At 36.7% G+C, this 19593-nt stretch overlaps 1 protein-coding gene across 5 annotated transcripts in view; it reads left to right on the forward strand.

Annotated features, from left to right (window-relative positions):
- INVS (inversin) overlaps positions 1 to 19593 on the forward strand; it is a 226390-nt gene that overhangs the window by 119418 nt on the left and 87379 nt on the right. For all 5 annotated transcript variants that reach the window (XM_074395099.1, XM_074395100.1, XM_003940086.4 and 2 more), the window contains exons 6-10: positions 2076 to 2256; positions 4596 to 4705; positions 8951 to 9122; positions 15964 to 16119; positions 16574 to 16803. In XM_074395099.1, coding sequence (XP_074251200.1) covers positions 2076 to 2256; positions 4596 to 4705; positions 8951 to 9122; positions 15964 to 16119; positions 16574 to 16803 — 849 coding nt within the window. The remainder of the gene's footprint in view (positions 1 to 2075; positions 2257 to 4595; positions 4706 to 8950; positions 9123 to 15963; positions 16120 to 16573; positions 16804 to 19593) is intronic.

The following is a 19593-nucleotide window of genomic DNA, read 5'->3' on the forward strand; positions in this document are numbered from 1 at the left end:
CTGGCTAGTTTTTCTATTTTTAGTAGACATAGTCTGGCCATGTTGGCCAGACTGGTTTCAAACTCTTGGCCACAAATGATCCACTTGCCTCGGCCTCCCAAAGTGCTGAGATTACAGGAGTGAGCTACCACATCCAGCCAACTCTGTTTTTAATTGTTAAGAATGTTTGCCTCTTAACCGCACTCTTGAAAAAAAAATATTATCCTGTGTACACAGTCCTAGGAATCTATTGTTCTCAGCTCTTTCAGGATATTATTTTGCTACTTTGTGCCTTTTATTATTGCTCTTAAGGAGTATGTTATTGGTCTTACTATCATTCCTTTATACATGATATATCTTTTCTCTCAGGCTGCTTTTACATTTTGCTCTTTGTTTGGCATTCTACAGTTTTTCTACAGTATGTCTAGGTGTTGCCTTTTAAAAAAAAATCCCGTTTGGTATACATTCTAACTATTGTATCTCAGTTCTGCCAAACATATGTAGCTGTTATCTTTAAATATCACCTCTCCTTCATTCTCTCTACTCTTGCTTTTAGTATGTGCAATTATATATATTTTAAGCCTTTTTATCTTATCCTCCACGTCTTTTAATTTCTCTTTTATATTCTCATGTCCTTGTCTCTTTCTGCTGCATCCCGCGTAATGACATCAGATCTGTCTTCCAATTTACTAAGTCTTTCTTCAAATAAGTCTATTCTGTTGTTTACCCTATCCATTGAACCTTTAATCTTAGTGATTCTATTTTTCACTTCTGAAAGTTCTATTTGGTTCTTTTTCAAATCTGCCTGGTCATTTTGATAATGCCTGCTACAAAGATCCAGTCAAAAAATTAATTAATGTTGTAAACTGTCCATTTACGGAGATATCAAACTGAATCACTAGTAAATACATGATTTAAAAATCTCAGCCCTGTTCATAAATGAACCACAAGTTAAAACAGCAGTGAAATGTCTTTCATAACCATAAGAGAAAAATGCAGTAAGCTTGATAATACCAAATGATTAATTTGTGCCAGCAGTAGGGAAATAAAAATTTTTACAGATTTTCATGGGTATGGGTGTATTAATTGATAAGACCATTTGGAGAGTGATGTGACAATATCTATTTGAAATTATCCTTCATCCCAGCACTTCCCCTTCTACGTGTCTAGCCTATGGAAAAACCTCACCCATGTGCTACAAGGGACATGTAAAGGAAACATTAATTGCAGCATTATCTGTAATAGTGAAAAAAAAAATGGCAATAGCCTAAATGTCCCTCAGTAGGAAAATAGATAGCTAAATTATGGTTTATTTAAGTACCTTAATAATTGAACCAGTACCAACATAGATATCCAGAGTATATTGTTGAAAGAAAGAATTGCCAAAGGATGTATGTACATTGCCATAATGTAAATATTGAAAACACACATACAAAATTTATGTATTGTTTATGGATACATATGTATGTACAAAAGTATAAAATATACATCTTTAGTTGAACCGTAACAAAAACTAAAGCATATCAGGCAAAATGTTGACACCTTTTTAATTTAGATAATTAGTATGCAATGGTTATTATATTCTTTTTTGTACTTTTTATAATTAAATATGAAAATAATTTTTTAAAGATTTGGGCTTTGTAGTCTTTCCCGAATTTATCACTTGTGCTGAGAGAGAATGTAGAGGTCTTATTTAGAAAATTTCTCAGGTAGTATTTGTGCCAGGCAGGGCACAGTGACTCACACCATAATCCCAGCATTTGGGGAGGCTGAGTTGGGGGGATTGCTTAAGCCCAGGATTTCAAGACCAGCCTGAGCAACATGGCAAAACCCCATCTCTACAAAAAACACAAGAATTAGCCAGGTGTGGTAGGGTGTGCCTGTAATCCCAGCTGTTTGGGAGGCTGAGGCAGGAGGTTTGCTTGAGCCCAGGAGTTTGAGGCTGCAGTGAGCTATGATCATTCCGCTGCACTCCAACCTGGGTGACAGAACAAGACCCTGTTTCTAAAAAAGAAAGAAAGAAAAATATGCTTATGCCTAATGTAATTTATTAAGGATTCCATGTATGTCTGAAGTCTCTGATTCCTTCAAATCAGGATGCTGCTCCAACGGAGTCTTTACTGAACTGGCAAGACTACGAGGGTCGAACTCCTCTTCACTTTGCAGTTGCTGATGGGAATGTGACTGTGGTTGATGTCTTGACCTCATATGAGAGCTGCAATATAACATCTTATGATAACTTGTTTCGAACCCCACTGCACTGGGCAGCTTTATTAGGTATGTACCTCAAAGGATTAACAGTAGAAGGAGCTTCATGAGTATAGGAATATTTCTGTGCCTTCCCTTCCACCATTCACTCCCAACTCCTTGTTAATTATTTTAATTTCTAACTGATATGTTGCATTGTTCTGTAACCTAAATTACAGTAATATAAATTTATTTTCTGTTAAATATTAGTTTTAATTTCAACATTACATCTTTAAATTTTTGTAATAAAAGTAATTCACATTTATTGACAACACGGAAATGTAACATAAACCTCTTTTCACATTCAATGCCTATATTTTTGGGGAGAAGGGCTTTAACTTTATGCTTGTGCTAATACTATGATACTTGAGTTTTTTCTTTATATTTTCCTGATATGCCTTTTACTTAACCTTTTGGAAGATCACTTTTATAGATGAGAGAGTGTATATATGTGTTTTATGTGTATGGTGGATTTTTCTGTCTGTGGAGCCAATCTGAAAGTCTTTCTCTTTCAATGAAGTAGTTTTACCCACTAATGGTCGTTGTTATAAAATAAATAATCTGGTCTTTTTTTTCCTGCTATTCTGCTATTATTAGTGTTTTCCATTTAAAATTTTTGTTTGTTTAGTTTTTTTCCTGTTTCCTTTGCTTTCTGCTCTTTGGTATATGGATTAGATTCATTGTTGTTATTTAGTTTTGAATTCCCTAATGTTTTTAGGAGGGTTTAGGTTCTGTTTGTGGTTACTTTTAAATTTATCAAAAACTTTTTAAAACCTGAATCAGAGTCAAGAGCAAAAATTTATCTATTGATTCCCACCTATTCAAGATAAGAAATTTAGGGCAGATACTCATCACTCTTTTAGTAATTGTTAATGTCATCTGAGGTTCCCCCCCCCCAATTATTATAATCTTGATCTTAGTTTTTTAAATTACACACTGTCTTTAAAAAAAAAATGATGTGTATATGTGCACTCACTTTTATCATCAGATTTATAATTATTATTCAGATTTCTTTTACATCTCTTTTTCATTTTCCTCTGAATTCTGGACTTACTTGGCAAATTTGTCTTCACATAACTAAATTGACTTTTTGTTCTAGAAATTTGACTTTCTTTCTACCTCCTGTATAGATTGCATTTTGGGTTATATTTTTATTTCCTTCTCTTACTTATATGTTTTTTTCTCATTTCATTTCCTTTTAACTTCCTTCCATTACTTTTTTGTTTCACTCTGTTTTCTTCTTAGAATATCCTGTTTCTATTTCATAGAAGCCATCTCTTTTTGCACTAACTCGAGGATACCAGTTCCCTGAAATTTTCCTCTGGATCCTTCTGTAGATCGTATTTAGAGGTATGCTATTTATCTTTCTGACAGTGTTTCTTTTTCCCTTTCCTATAGTATGTTTTATGTAGTCTTTACTGAATTTTTCCTTTCATATCTCAAACAACATGAAATGTGTTTGGAGTAACTCTGTGGCAAAGATTGTCTTTGAGTCTGCATTTTTGCTATGGAGAACTCCATCTTATACCACATCTGGAGAGCATAGAGATGAACACAACTTCCACTCAAATTACTTTTTTCTGCCTGGCTTTTATGCAATATATCCTGGCTCTACTAATGTGACATCTTCTTCATTCTCCAATATCTGAAAGCAATAGAGTGTATGAAATTTCAGGTTTCCTACGTGCACTACTACCAGGTTTAGGCATTTTTAAATCTTTTCTGCAGCTCTTCACTTGTGGAGATCACATCCTCCAGAATGCACTGTATTGTCCTTATCGCTACCTCACCATACCTGCCCACTTGTTTTCTGGGATCTGAAATCACTACCTAGATGTTATAAAATAATATAATAAAAGATTATGGGAGGAAGAATATAGGGATGGGAGGCCTCAGAGACAGAAGAGATTGTACTATAGTTTGTCCACCTAATAGTAGAAGAGAACAGCTGTGCGGTTGTTTGGTTGGGCAATGGAACCTTGAGAGTAGGAGCAGTGAAGCCTAAGAGGGCCTGGCTCTAAAGCACCTTCCGTCCTTCCCCTCCTTTGCTTTAGGCAGCTTTATAAAGTGAAGCCGGGGAATGCAATGGGGTGATACCTAATAAGTTTCTTCTCAGTCTGACAATTATACTTAATGTCATTTTTACCTGATTGAAACACAAAGTTTTTAGTAAGTTTTAATTTTGTTCTACCTCATATTATTATGTTAGTGAGAAGCTAGAAGAGGCTTCCCTGGGGGCTGATGTTCAGAAATCATTTTGAATGCTATATTATGTGTTAGTGATTTTTCTTACCTTTTTTATTTAAAAAGATTATACATTAATTAACGCCCTTTATAAGTGATAATTACCTTTTTGTGTCTTTTCTCAGGCCACGCACAGATTGTGTATCTCCTTTTAGAAAGAAATAAGTCTGGAACTATCCCATCTGACAGCCAAGGAGCCACACCTTTGCACTACGCAGCTCAGAGTAACTTTGCTGTACGTAAAACAAGACAGTGCCCTTTTTTCTTAGTGAAAATTTTTATTTTTATATAATCGTAGATTCATATGTAGTTGTAGAAAATAATACAGCAGGATCCCATGTACTCTTCACATAGTTCACTCTGTTTTTTATTTATTTATTTTTCCAATAAGCTTTTTGCACTCCTACACCTAATTCACTTTAATGGTAACATCTAATACAATATCATAAACAGGAAATTGACATTGATACAATCCACCGACCTTATTCAGCTTTGCCCAGCTTTACTGTGACTCATTTGTCTGTGTTTATATAGCAATTATCTCTTAACAATGGTTCATGCTGTTCACTCTGTGATGCAAATGATAGTCTGTTTTTTTTTTAACTTGTTAGTCACATCTGAAGTTTTATACAGTTTTTATTTTAATGCTAAGCATAACATTTTACTTTACTGTAAGAGTACTTCATCTTAGTATTACTTTAATAGCACTGAGAACATCATAGTGTTCAGCCATGTGTAATTGTCCTGAAAGCAGGGTGGCAAGCCTTTGGAACTAGCACAGTCTCAGCTAGAATCCTGTCTGTGCAATTTGCCAAACTGTATTACCTTACACAAGTTTCTTAATCCTAGTTCTTCATACGTAAACTGAGGATAATTATACCTTTTCTTTCAGGATTGTTGTAAAGATTAGAGAAAATTTATAACAAGTGTCTGATGTATACCTTGGCATAGAGCAGGTACTCAAGAAATAGAATGTATTCTCATTACTACTAGTGCTGATAATTATGTATATTATACATCTGAGAATGTAAAAACAAATTCTTTCCAAAAATACTGAATATTATTCATAGTTCTTTCTCATCATTATGTCCTCAGTCCACCCCACAGAGCATGATAGTGTCTAGATTACTTCAGCTTCCTGAGTATGAATGGCTATCAAGAACCAGATTTGGCCAGGCACGGTGACTCATGCCTGTAATCCCAGAACTTTGGGAGGCTGAGGTGGGTGGATTGCCTGAGCTCAGGAGTTCGAGACCAGCCTGGGCAACATGGTGAAACCCCATCTCTACTAAAATACAAAAAATTAGCCAGGTGTGGCAGCATGCACCTGTAGTCGCAACTATTCGGGAGGCTGAGGCAGGAGAATTGCAAGAACCCAGGAGGCAGAGGTTGCAGTGAGCCGAGATCATGCCACTGCACTCCAGCCTGGGCAACAGAGCAAGACTCCATCTAAAAAAAGAAAAGAAAAGAGCCAGATTCATCCAAGGATGCACACATTAAAGCAGATTTTGCTGCCTTCTACATGGGTATGCATAATGAAACCCTTTGTTTAATTAAATTATAATAATACTATCAGGCCGGGCATGGTATCTCACGCCTGTAATCCCAGCATTTTGGGAGGCCAAGGCGGGCAGATCACCTGAGGTCTGGAGTTTGAGACCAGTCTGGCCAACATGGCCATCTACTAAAAATACAAAAATTAGCTGGGCAAGGTGGCAAGTGCCTGTAGTCCCAGCTACTTGGGAGGCTGAAGCAGTAGAATCACTTGAACCCAGGAGGTAGAGGTTGCAGTAAGCCAAGACGGCGCCACTGCACTCCAGCCTGGGCAACAGAGCAGGACTCCGTCTCATAAATAAATAAATAAATAAATCTATCATCAAGCATAGTATAATTTCATCTTTGTGACCTCTCCAAATGCTCTATTAAATACTTAGATCACTAAAATATCTTATCTTCACACCATTCCTACTTTCCAGTATCCAGAACAACTATTCCTATGATCCTTCCTTCTTGGTATTCCTAACAACTTATTGAATTTACCACCTAGCATTTTGACAAATCATTATCTGTTATCACCTAACAAAGTAGAATTTTAGGAGAAGCTTTTTCTTATTACAAATAGATAGGAAATTAACTTGACCCAGTCTATTCAATACATGGAAACCAGAGCTCAACCCATAAATCAACACAAGCCTATTAGATAAGTCAAGTTATCCTCTGTTTACAGAAAGCAAAACAAAACAAAACAGGGTTCTGTGAGATTAAATGACTTGTTCATGGTCTTGAACACAAAACTTAGACCCCAAATTTAATGTATATACAGACACCAATAATAAAATAAGTGTGCTAGTGGAAACAAGAAAAAATGGTAGAACATTATTCTTTATAATGATTCAATACTATAATAATATAATAATTTTATTTAAAGAAATATTTTGTTGGATAATCCACCAATTCCAGAGTTGATTTTAAATAATTATACAGATTTTATAAGCTCATTTTCAAGTCCCTTGATCTCCTTGTCCTTTATTAACTGACAAGAAGTTACAACTCGCTCCTTGAAAAATTCAGACACATTCCCCTACACACACAGAGCCCTGTAAACATTCGTCGTTAAGTAAAAACATACTCAGCAAAGACATGTTTGCAAATTAGTAAAAAAAAAAAAAAGAAAAAAATCACAAACTTTTAAAGTTCATTTCTTTATGCAATTAGGTTTATTATGCTTAATAAGCATATCCATTAGACTTTAGGAGCACTAAGTTAGTATACCTCAGTAACTCAACAAATAGTCTTAAAAGTAGAAAGCAATGTGTGATGCAGTGGAAGGAGTATTATGATTTAACCCTGGATTATATTACTTTATCTGCCACCAATATTTATATGACCTTGGAACCTAAATTTCTTCATCTGTAAAATAAGGGACTAGATTAGATGAGGCCTCGAAGTCTTCTTTCTGTAAAATACTGAGCCACCATGTTATACATTTTTCATCAGCTCACAGCATCCAGAATTTTTTGTCTGAAACTCTTTTACCTCCATTCAGGCAAATGTTTCTAGGATCTTTCTTTTTTTTCTTTTTCTTTTTTTTTTTTTTTTTTTTTTTTTTGAGACGGAGTTTTGCTTTTGTTGCCCAGGCTGGAGTGCAATGGCGTGATCTCGGCTCACTGCAATCTCTGCCTCCTGGGTTCAAGCGATTATCCTTCCTCAGCCTTCCAAATAGCTGAGATTACAGGCATACACCACCAAGCCTGGCTAATTTTGTATTTTTAGGAGAGACACAGTTTCTCCATGTTGGTCAGGCTGATTTCAAACTCCTGACCTCAGGTGATCCTCTCACCTCGGCCTCCAAAAGTGCTGGGATTGCAGGTGTGAGCCACCACACCCAGCCAGTTTATATGATCTTTCTAAAAATTTGTATGAGTCTGAGTTCTGAGGAAAGAGGCAATTTAAAATGCTGGAATATTAACCCCCATTAAAATTCTGAGGCACTAATAGAATTGGCAAGGGTCCTAATTTTTACATGATTCCATAGGAGGACAATTCCATAATAAAGAAATTGCTGAATAAATATTTCTTTTAATGAATTGAGCACTGTGTTTCTCAGTAACCATCAATCAGTATTCTATAAATACATTAACCATTTTAAAAATGTTTAGTAACTAATCACATAGTTCCAATCAGTTCCTGGATTTAAAGCAAAAACAAACAAACAAAAAATGCAATGAGAGAATGCAGACCCTTTTCTGGAGGCATGCCTGAATAGATGGGTCTCATGTAAAATGTCCAAGAAAATGTGTTTTATGGACCGGGTACAGTGGCTCAGGACTGTAATCCCAGCACTTTGGGAAACCAAGACAGACAGATAATTTGAGGTCAGGAGTTGAAGACCAACTTGGCCAACATAGTAAAACTCCATCTCTACTAATAATACAACAGTTAGCCCAGTGTGGTGACACATCCTAGCTACTTAAGAGGCTAAGGCAGGAGAATTGCTTGAACCCGGGAGGTTGCAGTGAGTCGAGATCGTACCACTGCACTCCAGCGTGGGAGACAGACTAAGACTCCCTCTTAAAAAAAAAAAAAAGGGAAAAAAAGAAAAAGAAAATATGTATTTTAATTTTGGTCATTAATAAATAAAACACTGAATACTTCTGAGTCTTTAACTGTCACTCGAACAATGACCTATAAAGTTTCCAAGCTTGATTGAAGATGATTATTTTCCATTTTGAGGATGTTGAGTGGGAAAGTTAGGTGATGTTTGTGAAGTGTTATGGAAACTACAACTAATTTGTAAGGACAGAGGATTGATATCTTCAGTGGAAATTGTAGTTCTGTCATTAATAAAAAGATAATTTAATTAGGTTCAAAAGCAAGGAGAAAATGCTTCTTAATGGAAGTCACATATTATTATATGACTTTATTACCATAGAAAATATTACTGTCTTGTCTCCATTTTTTAAATCAAGTTTTCTTACAGGATACAGTTAAAGTGTTTTTAAAACATCCTTCAGTGAAAGATGATTCAGACTTGGAAGGAAGAACATCCTTTATGTGGGCAGCTGGCAAAGGCAGTGATGATGTCCTTAGGACTATGCTGAGCTTAAAATCGGACATTGATATTAACATGGCTGACAAATATGGAGGTACAGGTGAGAACTGGTAGACACATTCAATTTGCTTTTATTCAGGTTCCAAAGTGTTGATGGTGCTATAAAACTTGTAAAATAGCAACTTGAAATCATTGTTCCTAATCTAATATTGTTTGACTTTGGTCTAAAGTTTTTAAGTTTGGGTTTGCCAGGCTGTAACTCCAAAGACTTTATTGCTTCCAAGTATTATGGCTAAGATTAGCATATGTTTCTACCAAATGAATGGTTGCATTTGGTTATCTGGTTACTCCTTAGACATGATAATGGAGACTCTTTTGATCATTTATGTTTTTGTAAAAAAAAAAAAAAAAAAAGTATACTTTAAAACTATTCGTATTTAGTAGTTATTAATTATAGTTTCAAAAATTTAGAATTATATTTAAGGAATGCACACATCTAAGTGTATTCTCACCAGTGTCCTTTACTGTGCTCTTTTCTCAGGTTTGAATAGCATTACCACATCCTGAATCTCCCATTTTTAGAGATAACCTCCCATGGCTCTAGAAGCTTCAAAGCTTTAAATCAATCTTGCATCAAAAACTCTTGTTAGATGCTTCTTTTAATTTCTTTCTCTAATAGGAGAGGCCTTTAACTATATGTTGGTTAATGAGGTAGTTTTTCAGCCTCAGTGTCAACTTGGAGGTCTCTTCCTTGTGTATATTGTATCCTGTTTACAACTCAGAAAGAGACGAGAAATACCACCACAATAACACTGAATAGAATAAAAAGTCAGTAAGGGGCTTCTCCGTGTTATTTTTTTTATTAGTAGAAACATACTAGAGCCGTATCCACTGTTATCCTGAATAAGATTTTTCTTGGCTACCAAAACTATTGATGCAGCAGTAGGGGGAAAGAAGGGAGGGGCGTTGCTACACTTAAAGTCTCCCTCCCTATACCAAGACAACCACAGCCTCAAAAAAATTCTTTTAAGAAGATGATTCAATTTTATGATAAAGACTATAACTTTCAAAAATTTTTATCAGCTGAGCACCATGGCTCACGCCTGTAATCCTAGCACTTTGGGAGGCCGAGGAGGGCAGATCACGAGGCCAAGAGATCAAGACCATCCTGGCCAACATGGTGAAACCCCATCTCTGCTCAAAATACAAAAATTAGCCAGGCGTGGTGACACGCGCCTGTGGTCCCAGCTACTCAGGAGACTGAGGTGGAAGAATCACTTGAACCCAGGAGGCAGAGGTTGCAGTGAGCCAAGATTGCATCACTGAACTCCAGCCTGGTGACAAAGCAAGACTCCATCTCAAAAAAAAAAAAAAAGTATTTATCTATCAAAGCTATCAAAGCCTAACAACAGATCTTAAATTTCTTAAGGGGTATAGTGTAGACACATAGATACTGACCTTATAAACAATCTGAACATTCAATTTTGTCAGATTTCCATTATATATTCTTCTACTTTATCACTAGCTTTGATTTTAATTTAACTTTTTCAGGTATTTGAATAGGGTATGGGCAAGGATACTTACATTCTTTCACCAAAAGTATCTTTCTCCTATGCACTATGGTTGAAGTTCAGACATAAATTCTCAGATTCATTAATTCACTGGGTTCTTTCTTCTACGGGGATTTTATTATGTCAGAGGTGCCTTCCTGACATTTCTCGTCTATGAAAGTGAGTTCTTCTCCATCATCCCTCTACAAGTTTTTTTTTTCTTCCTTCCTATTAAAAAGTGGTCTTAACCAATAGCAATGTATGGACATTATTTGGATCCTGATTCAAATAACCTATAAAAATTTTAAAAGCCATCAGGAAAATGTCAACATTACTGAATATTACAGAATTTCTGTTAGTATCTTTTAGGTGTGGTAACACCATCATGGCTTTACCAGTGATGAAGCTATTCTCCTTTCTTCGCAGTGCTGGGCCTGGGGCTCTGCAAATCACATTTCCTCTTTGCCACCGGTGCTTTTTTAGAGTCTGGCATTAGGGAGCATTGGAGGGAGACTGGAAGGCTGGAAGAGGGACAAGGAATCACATCTTTCTGTTTGCTTCCTGCTCTTGCTTTTTTTTTCTTTTTCTTTTTTTAGAGAAAATAAAAGAAGTTAAAGAAATAATAATAAGACGGGATCTCACTATGTTTGTTGCCCAGGCTGGTTTTGAACTCCTGGGCTCAAGTGATCCTCCCACCTCAGCTTTCCCAATGTGCTTACAGGTGTGAGCCACCTTGCCCAGCCTGTTCTTGTTTTTATTTCCTGCTGTGGTCAGCATCACCCTAATAATGCTTCTTCAACACAGCAATGATACTTTATTTCAGCAACAATGGTTAATTTAACCCTGCAGGTTTTTTTTGTTTGTTTGTTTGTTTTTTTTTGAGACGGAGTTTCGTTCTTTTTGCCCAGGCTGGAGTGCAATGGTGCGATCTCGGCTCACTGCAACCTCCGCCTCCTGGGTTCAGGCAATTCTCCTGCCTCAGCCTCCTGAGTAGCTGGGATTACAGGCACGCACCACCATGCCCAGCTAATTTTTTTTTGTATTTTTAGTAGAGACGGGGTTTCACCATGTTGACCAAGATGGTCTCAATCTCTCGACCTCGTGATCCACCCGCCTCGGCCTCCCAAAGTGCTGGGATTACAGGCTTGAGCCACCGCGCCCGGCTTAACCCTGCAGTTTTTTCCAACATTCATAGTTTCACTCTGCAGTTTTGCCAACATTCACAGTATCAGCCTCAGCACACCCTTCTCAGAGACAACAGCACCAGCCAAGCAGAGACATTCCTCAGAGCTCTGAGTTTTCATTCTGCAGGGCTCTTCTAAGCTTTTAGGTTTCAATAATTTCATCCTCTTCTTTTTATACACCCCCCCCACCCCCACAGTGCCAGGATTGGTAGCTATTTCCTGCATTTGCTACCTCTGTGGTACCTTAGTGTTCTATTTTTGCCTTTTTACTTCTTCAATAAAAAGCCAATAATTATTTATAACGAATTGTATCTATTATATCTGGTATGGTTTCTGTCTTCTGACTGGACCCTGACTAATATAGTGAGGTCTATATCATTCTCTTTTTTTTTTTTTTTTTTTTTTTGACACGGAGTTTCGCCCTTGTTACCCAGGCTGGAGTGCAATGGCGCGATCTCGGCTCACTGCAACCTCCGCCTCCTGGGCTCAGGCAATTCTCCTGCCTCAGCCTCCTGAGTAGCTGGGATTACAGGCACGTGCCACCATGCCCAGCTAATTTTTTGCGCTTTTAGTAGAGACGGGGTTTCACCATGTTGACCAGGATGGTCTCGATCTCTCGACCTCGTGATCCACCCGCCTCGGCCTCCCAAAGTGCTGGGATTACAGGCTTGAGCCACCGTGCCCGGCCATATCATTCTCTTTTTTTAAAAAAAAAAAAAAAAAATCCTTGTCTTTCAGAAATACTAAAATATTTACAGATGAAAGGATATGACTCTAAAATTTTTTTCAAAACAATCAGAAGTGGAGGAAATGAATAGTGTTTAAATAAAACAAGATTAGCCATGTATTGATAATTGTTGAAGCTGGGGTTAGCTATATTGAGTTCACTGGACAATTGTCTACTTTTGGATATGTTTGAAGGTTTCCATAATATAACGTTACATTTTTTTTTTTAATTTTAAGATTCTATATAAACTTGCAGCACTTTTCAAAGAGGGAGTAACAATAGTTAAGTCCAAGGTTATTTTTATGTTATTTTATTTTTATTTTTTGAGATGGAATCTCACTCTGTCACCCAGGCTGGAGTGCAGTGGCACAGTCTTGGATCACTGCAACCTCTGCCTCCCAGGTTTAAACTATTCCCCTGCCTCAGCCTCCAAGTAGCTGTGATTATAGGCATGTGCCACCATACCCAGCTAATTTTTATAATTTTAGCAGAGACAGGGTGTCATCATGTTGGCCAGGCTGGTCTCAAACTCGTGACCTCGGGTGATCCACCCACTGTGGCCTCCCCAAGTTCTGGGATTACAGGCGTGAGTCACCACACCCAGCCTAAGGTTATTATTTTTTTTCTTGGAAGCCTTCACCTAGATTTCGGAGGAAAGTTATTTTTAAATAAAGTAAATTTGGGCCAGGTGTGGTGCCTCATGCCTATAATCCCAGCACTTTGGGAAGCTGAGGTGGGTGGATCATCTAAGGTCAGGAGTTCGAGACTAGCCTGGCCAACATGGTGAAACCCCGCCTCTACTAAAAATACAAAAATTAGCCAGGCATGGTGGTAGGTACCTGTAGTCCAGCTACTTCAAAGGCTGAGACAGGAAAATCACTTGAACCGGGTGATGGAGGTTGCATTGAGTCAAGATCACGCCACTGCACTCCAGCCTAGGAGACAGAGTGATAATCTGCCTCAAATAAACAAATAAATAAAAATAGAGCAAATTTAAATAGCTATAAATGGGGAATTTCCTTTCATTTGATCATTAATTTTATTTTTTACTTTATTGAAATTTTATCTTTTTTAAAAGTTTGACATTGATACTGTCTATATAGTATTTCTCATATTTGATGCCACATCACAGAATTGTAGCATTTCAGAATTAGAAGTTATCTTAAAATTAAATATAGTCCTGGGTTTTCCAAATCATGTTCTTTAGAACAACAGCTTTGTATGGAGGCACCTGAAATACTTAGCTGAGGGAATATGCAGTCGAATGGGTAATGCTCCACTTCTAATTTAGTCAGAACCAGTCAGCTCTTATTTGTTTTATGTGTTAGGTGTTTTGTAAATTTTCATTTGGGATGGTAAAGGGTTCTATGCTTTTAAAATGTGAAGTCACTGAAATATCACAGATATAATATGATGTTTTCATCTGCTTTATAATATTCTCACCTGTGGTTTTCAGCCTCTTGTTGAACAGCTCCAATATAGTGAATCCACTGTTTTCATCTTCACTCTCTTAGAATGTTCTTCCTTATACTGAGCCAAAATTTGTCAAACTGAATGTTCTGCCCTGTGCTGTCTTCTGTGTTTATAGCACTCAGATATTTGAAGTTACCCACTCCTGTCTGAATCTTGTCTAGGTCAAACTAACATTCAGCCATTTAGGTCAGTGGTTCCCAAACTTAAGAATGGCATAAGAATTACTAGAGGTGTTTGTTTACATTCAGATTCCCAGGCTGTATGGACAGATTCTGTTTCAAATCCTGTAGCAAGTTCTGTTGACTCCACCTCGAAAACATGTTCTAAATCATTCTGTTTCTCTCCATCTCCGTTCCAACCATCCTAGTCAAACCACCATCATTTTTCATTCAGTCTACTGCTAAAATGTTCACCAGTCTCCCTGCTTATATTCCAATCTACTATGAAACATTCTCCTCAGAACAGCTAGAGTGATCTGTTTAAAGCATAAATCAGATAATATGACTCCACTTTATATAGCCCTTCAAGTGTCTTCCATCAGTCTGACTGATAGGACCATTGTGATCTTGCCTTTTCTACCTTTCTGACTTACTCCTCTGTCACTTACTGTGATGCAACTACCCTTCCTTCCTGAAACACACACAGTCATTCCTGTCCTGTACTAACTCTTCCCTCTGCTGAAAATACTCTGTCTTTTTTATGGTTCAGGCTCAACTTAATCATCAGCTCTTATGCAAGGCTTTTGGTAACCACCAATCAAAAGTAGTCCCTAAGTGACTCTACATACCAAAATACTTTTTATTACTTTAATTATACCAGTTGTCACTATATAATACTTTATCGATGGGGAATTGTTTTGGGCTTTTTTTGCTGTGCTTTGCTTCCCCTCCTAGAATGTAACCTTACCTGTTTTATTCCCTGCTAAACACCTAGCATTATAATAGTACCCAGCCCAAAAATATGCATCCCAGGTTTGCTCCATGGAGCACCTTTATGAAAGAGACACTGTTCTAGGCCATATAGAGCCACAATCCTTAGAACTGGCCCATGCCTCTAAAATGTTACTGTGGCCAATTCAAACCTATAGAGGGATGGCATAAGCCAAGCATTACAATGGAGTAACATAGGCATGAGTCAGTGTAACATGAAACACATGTAGTCAAAAACCTCTTTAAAACCTCAGGAAGGCACCAGAGAGGAGACCATATTCCATCCCAATTTTTCTCCAGTGAAACAAATTCCTGTTTTTCTTCTTTCTTTTTTCTTTCTCTCTTTTTTTTTTTTTTTTTTTTTTTGAGATGAAGTCTCTCTATTTTCTCTAGACTGGCCTAGACCTCTTGGATTCAAGCAGTCCTCCCGCCTCAGCCTCCCAAGTAGCTGGAACGATAGGCACATGCTACCTCATTGTTTCTTAAATTGAGCCCTGGGGAAGTAGCTGGCTTGTATTTAGAGTGATATAGTATTAAAAATGCACTCAATGCAGCAGGATGTGCGTGCTTTTAGTACCACTGGGGTACACAGGCCAACAGAAGGAACAGCACATGTAACCAATAGAAGGAACAGTAGATTGATGTCTCCAGTCACATGACCCCTTAGGGGAATATGCTTATTGAGTGGGTTGTTGGGCAGAATTGTGTACATCATTTAAATCATTTCCTTTATTGTTATTTGTTCTCTTGCTCTCTTGAAAGAGAAAAAGAGAAAACTAGTAGCTGAAAAGAGAAGACTAGTAGCTGAGAAGGGGATACCATTTCAGACCAACAGGATGGAAGGCAAGAAAACAGCAAGAAGAGAAAGATAGAAGGCAAGGGGAAAGTGTGAGTAATACTTATGAAAAGGAAGGAAGTCAGAATCTATAAAAGCGAAAAATAAACCAGGGAATCTTTAAAAATTGAGATTGCATTTATTCAAAATGATGGGGAAATCAAGAAAGGAAAGGACATATAATAATCTAAAAGGTGAAATTGTTATTGACTAGTTCATTACTTTCCTTTGATTCCCTTTTAGCTTTGCATGCTGCGGCCCTTTCTGGCCATGTCAGCACCGTGAAGTTATTACTGGAAAATAACGCTCAAGTAGATGCTACCGATGTTATGAAACATACTCCACTTTTCCGAGCCTGTGAGATGGGACACAAAGATGTGATTCAGACACTCATTAAAGGTGGGTTAGTAAGAGTACTCCTAATAAGTCTCTCTTAACAGGTAGGAATTGTTGCATACTCTGCTTGAGATAAAGCTTTCCTTAGCACAGAGCTGCATGAGTACAAGAATCACCCAACGTGGTATCAGGAACCTCAAGTTCTATTCCTAGCTCCACTTTTTGGGAGTTGCTTGATATAGGAAAAGTCACTTCACCTGCCTGATCCTCAGTTTTATTTTAAATAAGGGGGAGTGATTCCTACCCAGTCCAGTTTACAAGCTTATTGTATAAAAATCTGAAGTAGATGATGTATGTGGAAGCATTGCCATAAGAATAAAGCATTTAAGGAACAATTGTTATTATTTTACTTCTATTCGTCTTAATAAATGCATTTAAGGAACAATTTTTTTACTTCTCTTCATTTTAATAAGTGCTATTAATATTAGACATTCTCATTATATTTGTGCTTTTCCAGGTGGAGCAAGGGTAGATCTAGTTGACCAAGATGGACATTCTCTTCTACATTGGGCAGCACTGGGAGGAAATGCTGATGTTTGCCAGATATTAATAGAAAATAAGATCAATCCAAACGTCCAGGATTATGCAGGAAGAACCCCTTTGCAGTGTGCTGCCTATGGAGGCTATATCAACTGCATGGCAGTTCTCATGGAAAATAATGCAGACCCTAACATTCAAGACAAAGAGGTAAAAATTCTATGTCTTTTCTACATTGTTTGCTCCAAAGAATTTAGAGTATTTCTTCTTTGTTGTAAACATAAGTAAAACAGTTTAAAAGGTGAAGAGACCACTCACAAATCCATCTGTTAATCATGACTATTATTTGTCCATGTTCTCTTCCAGTCTTTTTCTATATATATAATTTAACAGAGTTATAATATAGGCTGGGAATAATTTTATAACTTTTTATAAAAGATTACACAGTATACATATGTATGCATATATAAAAATATACTACATGGTTTTCTTTCTTTCTTTCTTTCTTTTCTTTCTTTCTGTTCTTTCTTTTCTTTCTTGTCTGGCTCTGTCCCCCAGGCTGCAGTGCAGTGGTGTGATCTTGGCTCACTGCATTGCTTGCCTCCCAGGTTCAAGCCAGTCTCTTGCCTCAGCCTCCCAAGTAGCTGAGATTACAGGTGTCTGGCACCACACCTAGCTAATTTTTGTATTTTTAGTACAGATGGTGTTTCACCAGGTTGCCTAGACTGGTCTCTAACTCCTGACCTCAGGTGATCTGCCTGCCTCGACCTCCCAAAGTGCTGGGATTTCAGGTGTGAGCCACTGCACCTGGCCTATTATATGATTTTCAAACCACATTTCATTTACTTAAAATTGTCACCATTTTCTCATGTGATATATAAGCTTACAATTCCAAAGTTCTAAGAACTTTATGTTTTTAATAGCTTATTCAATCCTTGCAATAATCCTATAAAGTAGTTACTATTATTATACTCATTTTATAGAAGAGGAAATTGAAGCTCATGTAGATTAAGTAGTTAGCCTAAGGTGACAACAGTGGGGGAGCTGGAGGGGAGATTCAGGATCCAAACTATGCCCTTAACCCAAATATCAGGTTAAATAAGTTACTTCCTATTGCTGTTCACTTTTTCACTATTATAAGTAATATTTCAGTAATTACTTTTGTGTGTTTAACTTTTTTCCTTTGGGATTATTTCCTTAGAATAATTCCCCCTCAGTGAGATTATCAGCTCAAGGCAACCAGTCCTTTATTAATGTGATTAGGCTCTGATATATACTGCCAACTGATTTCTAAAAGATTCAGGTTAATCTGTACTTTCCCCAAATGTGTAGTATCAATTTCTCTCAGTTTAGCCAGTATTAACTTTTTTGCTAGTTAAATTATTTTAACTCTTTAAAAATATTTGCATTTTAATAACGTTTTCCAAGTCAGAAGATTAATTGTCCCTATTAACTCAAGTCCCTATCAAACTCATTGAACAAGTATTTATCAGGATTGTTACTGTATGCAAAAGTAACATAAAGAAAAGTCTGCAAAATGTGGTCCTTATCCTTATGATACCAGGAATGCATCTTTTTTAATTTGTAGCACTTTTAAAATTTTACTGAATTGCTAGTTTTTTACATAAGTAGCATATAAAGCGTCTTTCCAGTTCTATTAGCTGTTATGTGTATTGTTTTGGATTATCTACATAAGCAATCATGCATGCTATCTGTGAATAATAACATTTTTATTTCTTCTTTCCAATCTTTATGCCTTTTGTTTCTTTGATGTGCCATATTGAATTAGAACCTTCAATACAATATTGAATAGCATTGGTGATAATTAGCATCCTTCATTCACTCTGGTTTCTCAGATGGCAAGTTTTCAACATTTTACCATTGAGTAAGATGTTGCTATAGATTTCCGTATATTCCTAATAGCTAAGAGTTTTTAAAAATCATAATTGGGCCAGGCGAGGTGGCTCATGCCTATAATCCCAGCACTTTGGGATGCCAAGGTGGGCGGATAACCTGAGATCGGGAGTTCAAGACCATCCTGACCAACAGGGAGAAACCTAGTCTCTACTAAAAAAAAATACAAAATTAGCCAGGCATGGTGGCACTTTCCTGTAATCCCAGCTACTTGGGAGACTGAGTCAGGAGAATCACTTGAACATGGGAGGCAGAGGTTGCAGTGAGCCAGGATCACACCGTTGTACTCCAGCCTGGGCAACAAGATTAAAACTCCATCTCAAAAAAAAAAAAGAGTAAAATCATAATTGGCTTTTCTTCAAATACTGTTTATGCATTTATCAACAGATATTTTTTCTACTCTTTTCTGTTAATACAGCAAATGACGTTTTTTGTTTTTTTGTTTTTTTTGGATGTTAAAAAACGCTTGCATTTCTGGAGTAAGCCCCACATATATTATGCACTTTTATATACTAATAGATTTTACTTGCTGATATTTTAAGATTTTTGCATCTATGTTTATGAGAGAGATTGGCCTATAATTTTCCATTCTTGTATTATAGTTGTGAGGTTTTGGTAGCAAGGTAAGGCTAACCTTGTAAAAAAAGATTTAGAAAGCAGTCCCTTGTTTTTATTCTCTGGGAAAATAAAATTGGTATTACTTCTTCCTTAAATATTTGGAAGAATTTCCTCTTGAAGTTATCTCATGTTGGAGTTTTTTGTGTGTTAAAGTTTTAAACAACCAATTCACTTACATTAATTATTCAAATTTTCTAATTATTTTTCTTTCAGCTTTGATAAGTTGTACTTTTTGAGGTATTTATTCATTTTATTCAAAATGTCAAATGTATTTGCATAAATTTTGTCACACACATATTCCCTTATCTTTCTTATGTTTATAAGGCCTGTAGTGAGTTCTTGTTTATTTCACAAATTGGTAATGTGTGTTTTCGCTCTCTTTTTCTTTTTCTTTTTTTGAATTTTCTTCATTCCTTACCTAGAACACCAAAAAAAAACCTTGATATTCATCTCTTCAAAGGATTTACT

This window comes from Saimiri boliviensis, chromosome 2 (assembly GCF_048565385.1).
Source record: "Saimiri boliviensis isolate mSaiBol1 chromosome 2, mSaiBol1.pri, whole genome shotgun sequence".
In the NCBI taxonomy this organism is placed as follows: domain Eukaryota; kingdom Metazoa; phylum Chordata; class Mammalia; order Primates; family Cebidae; genus Saimiri; species Saimiri boliviensis.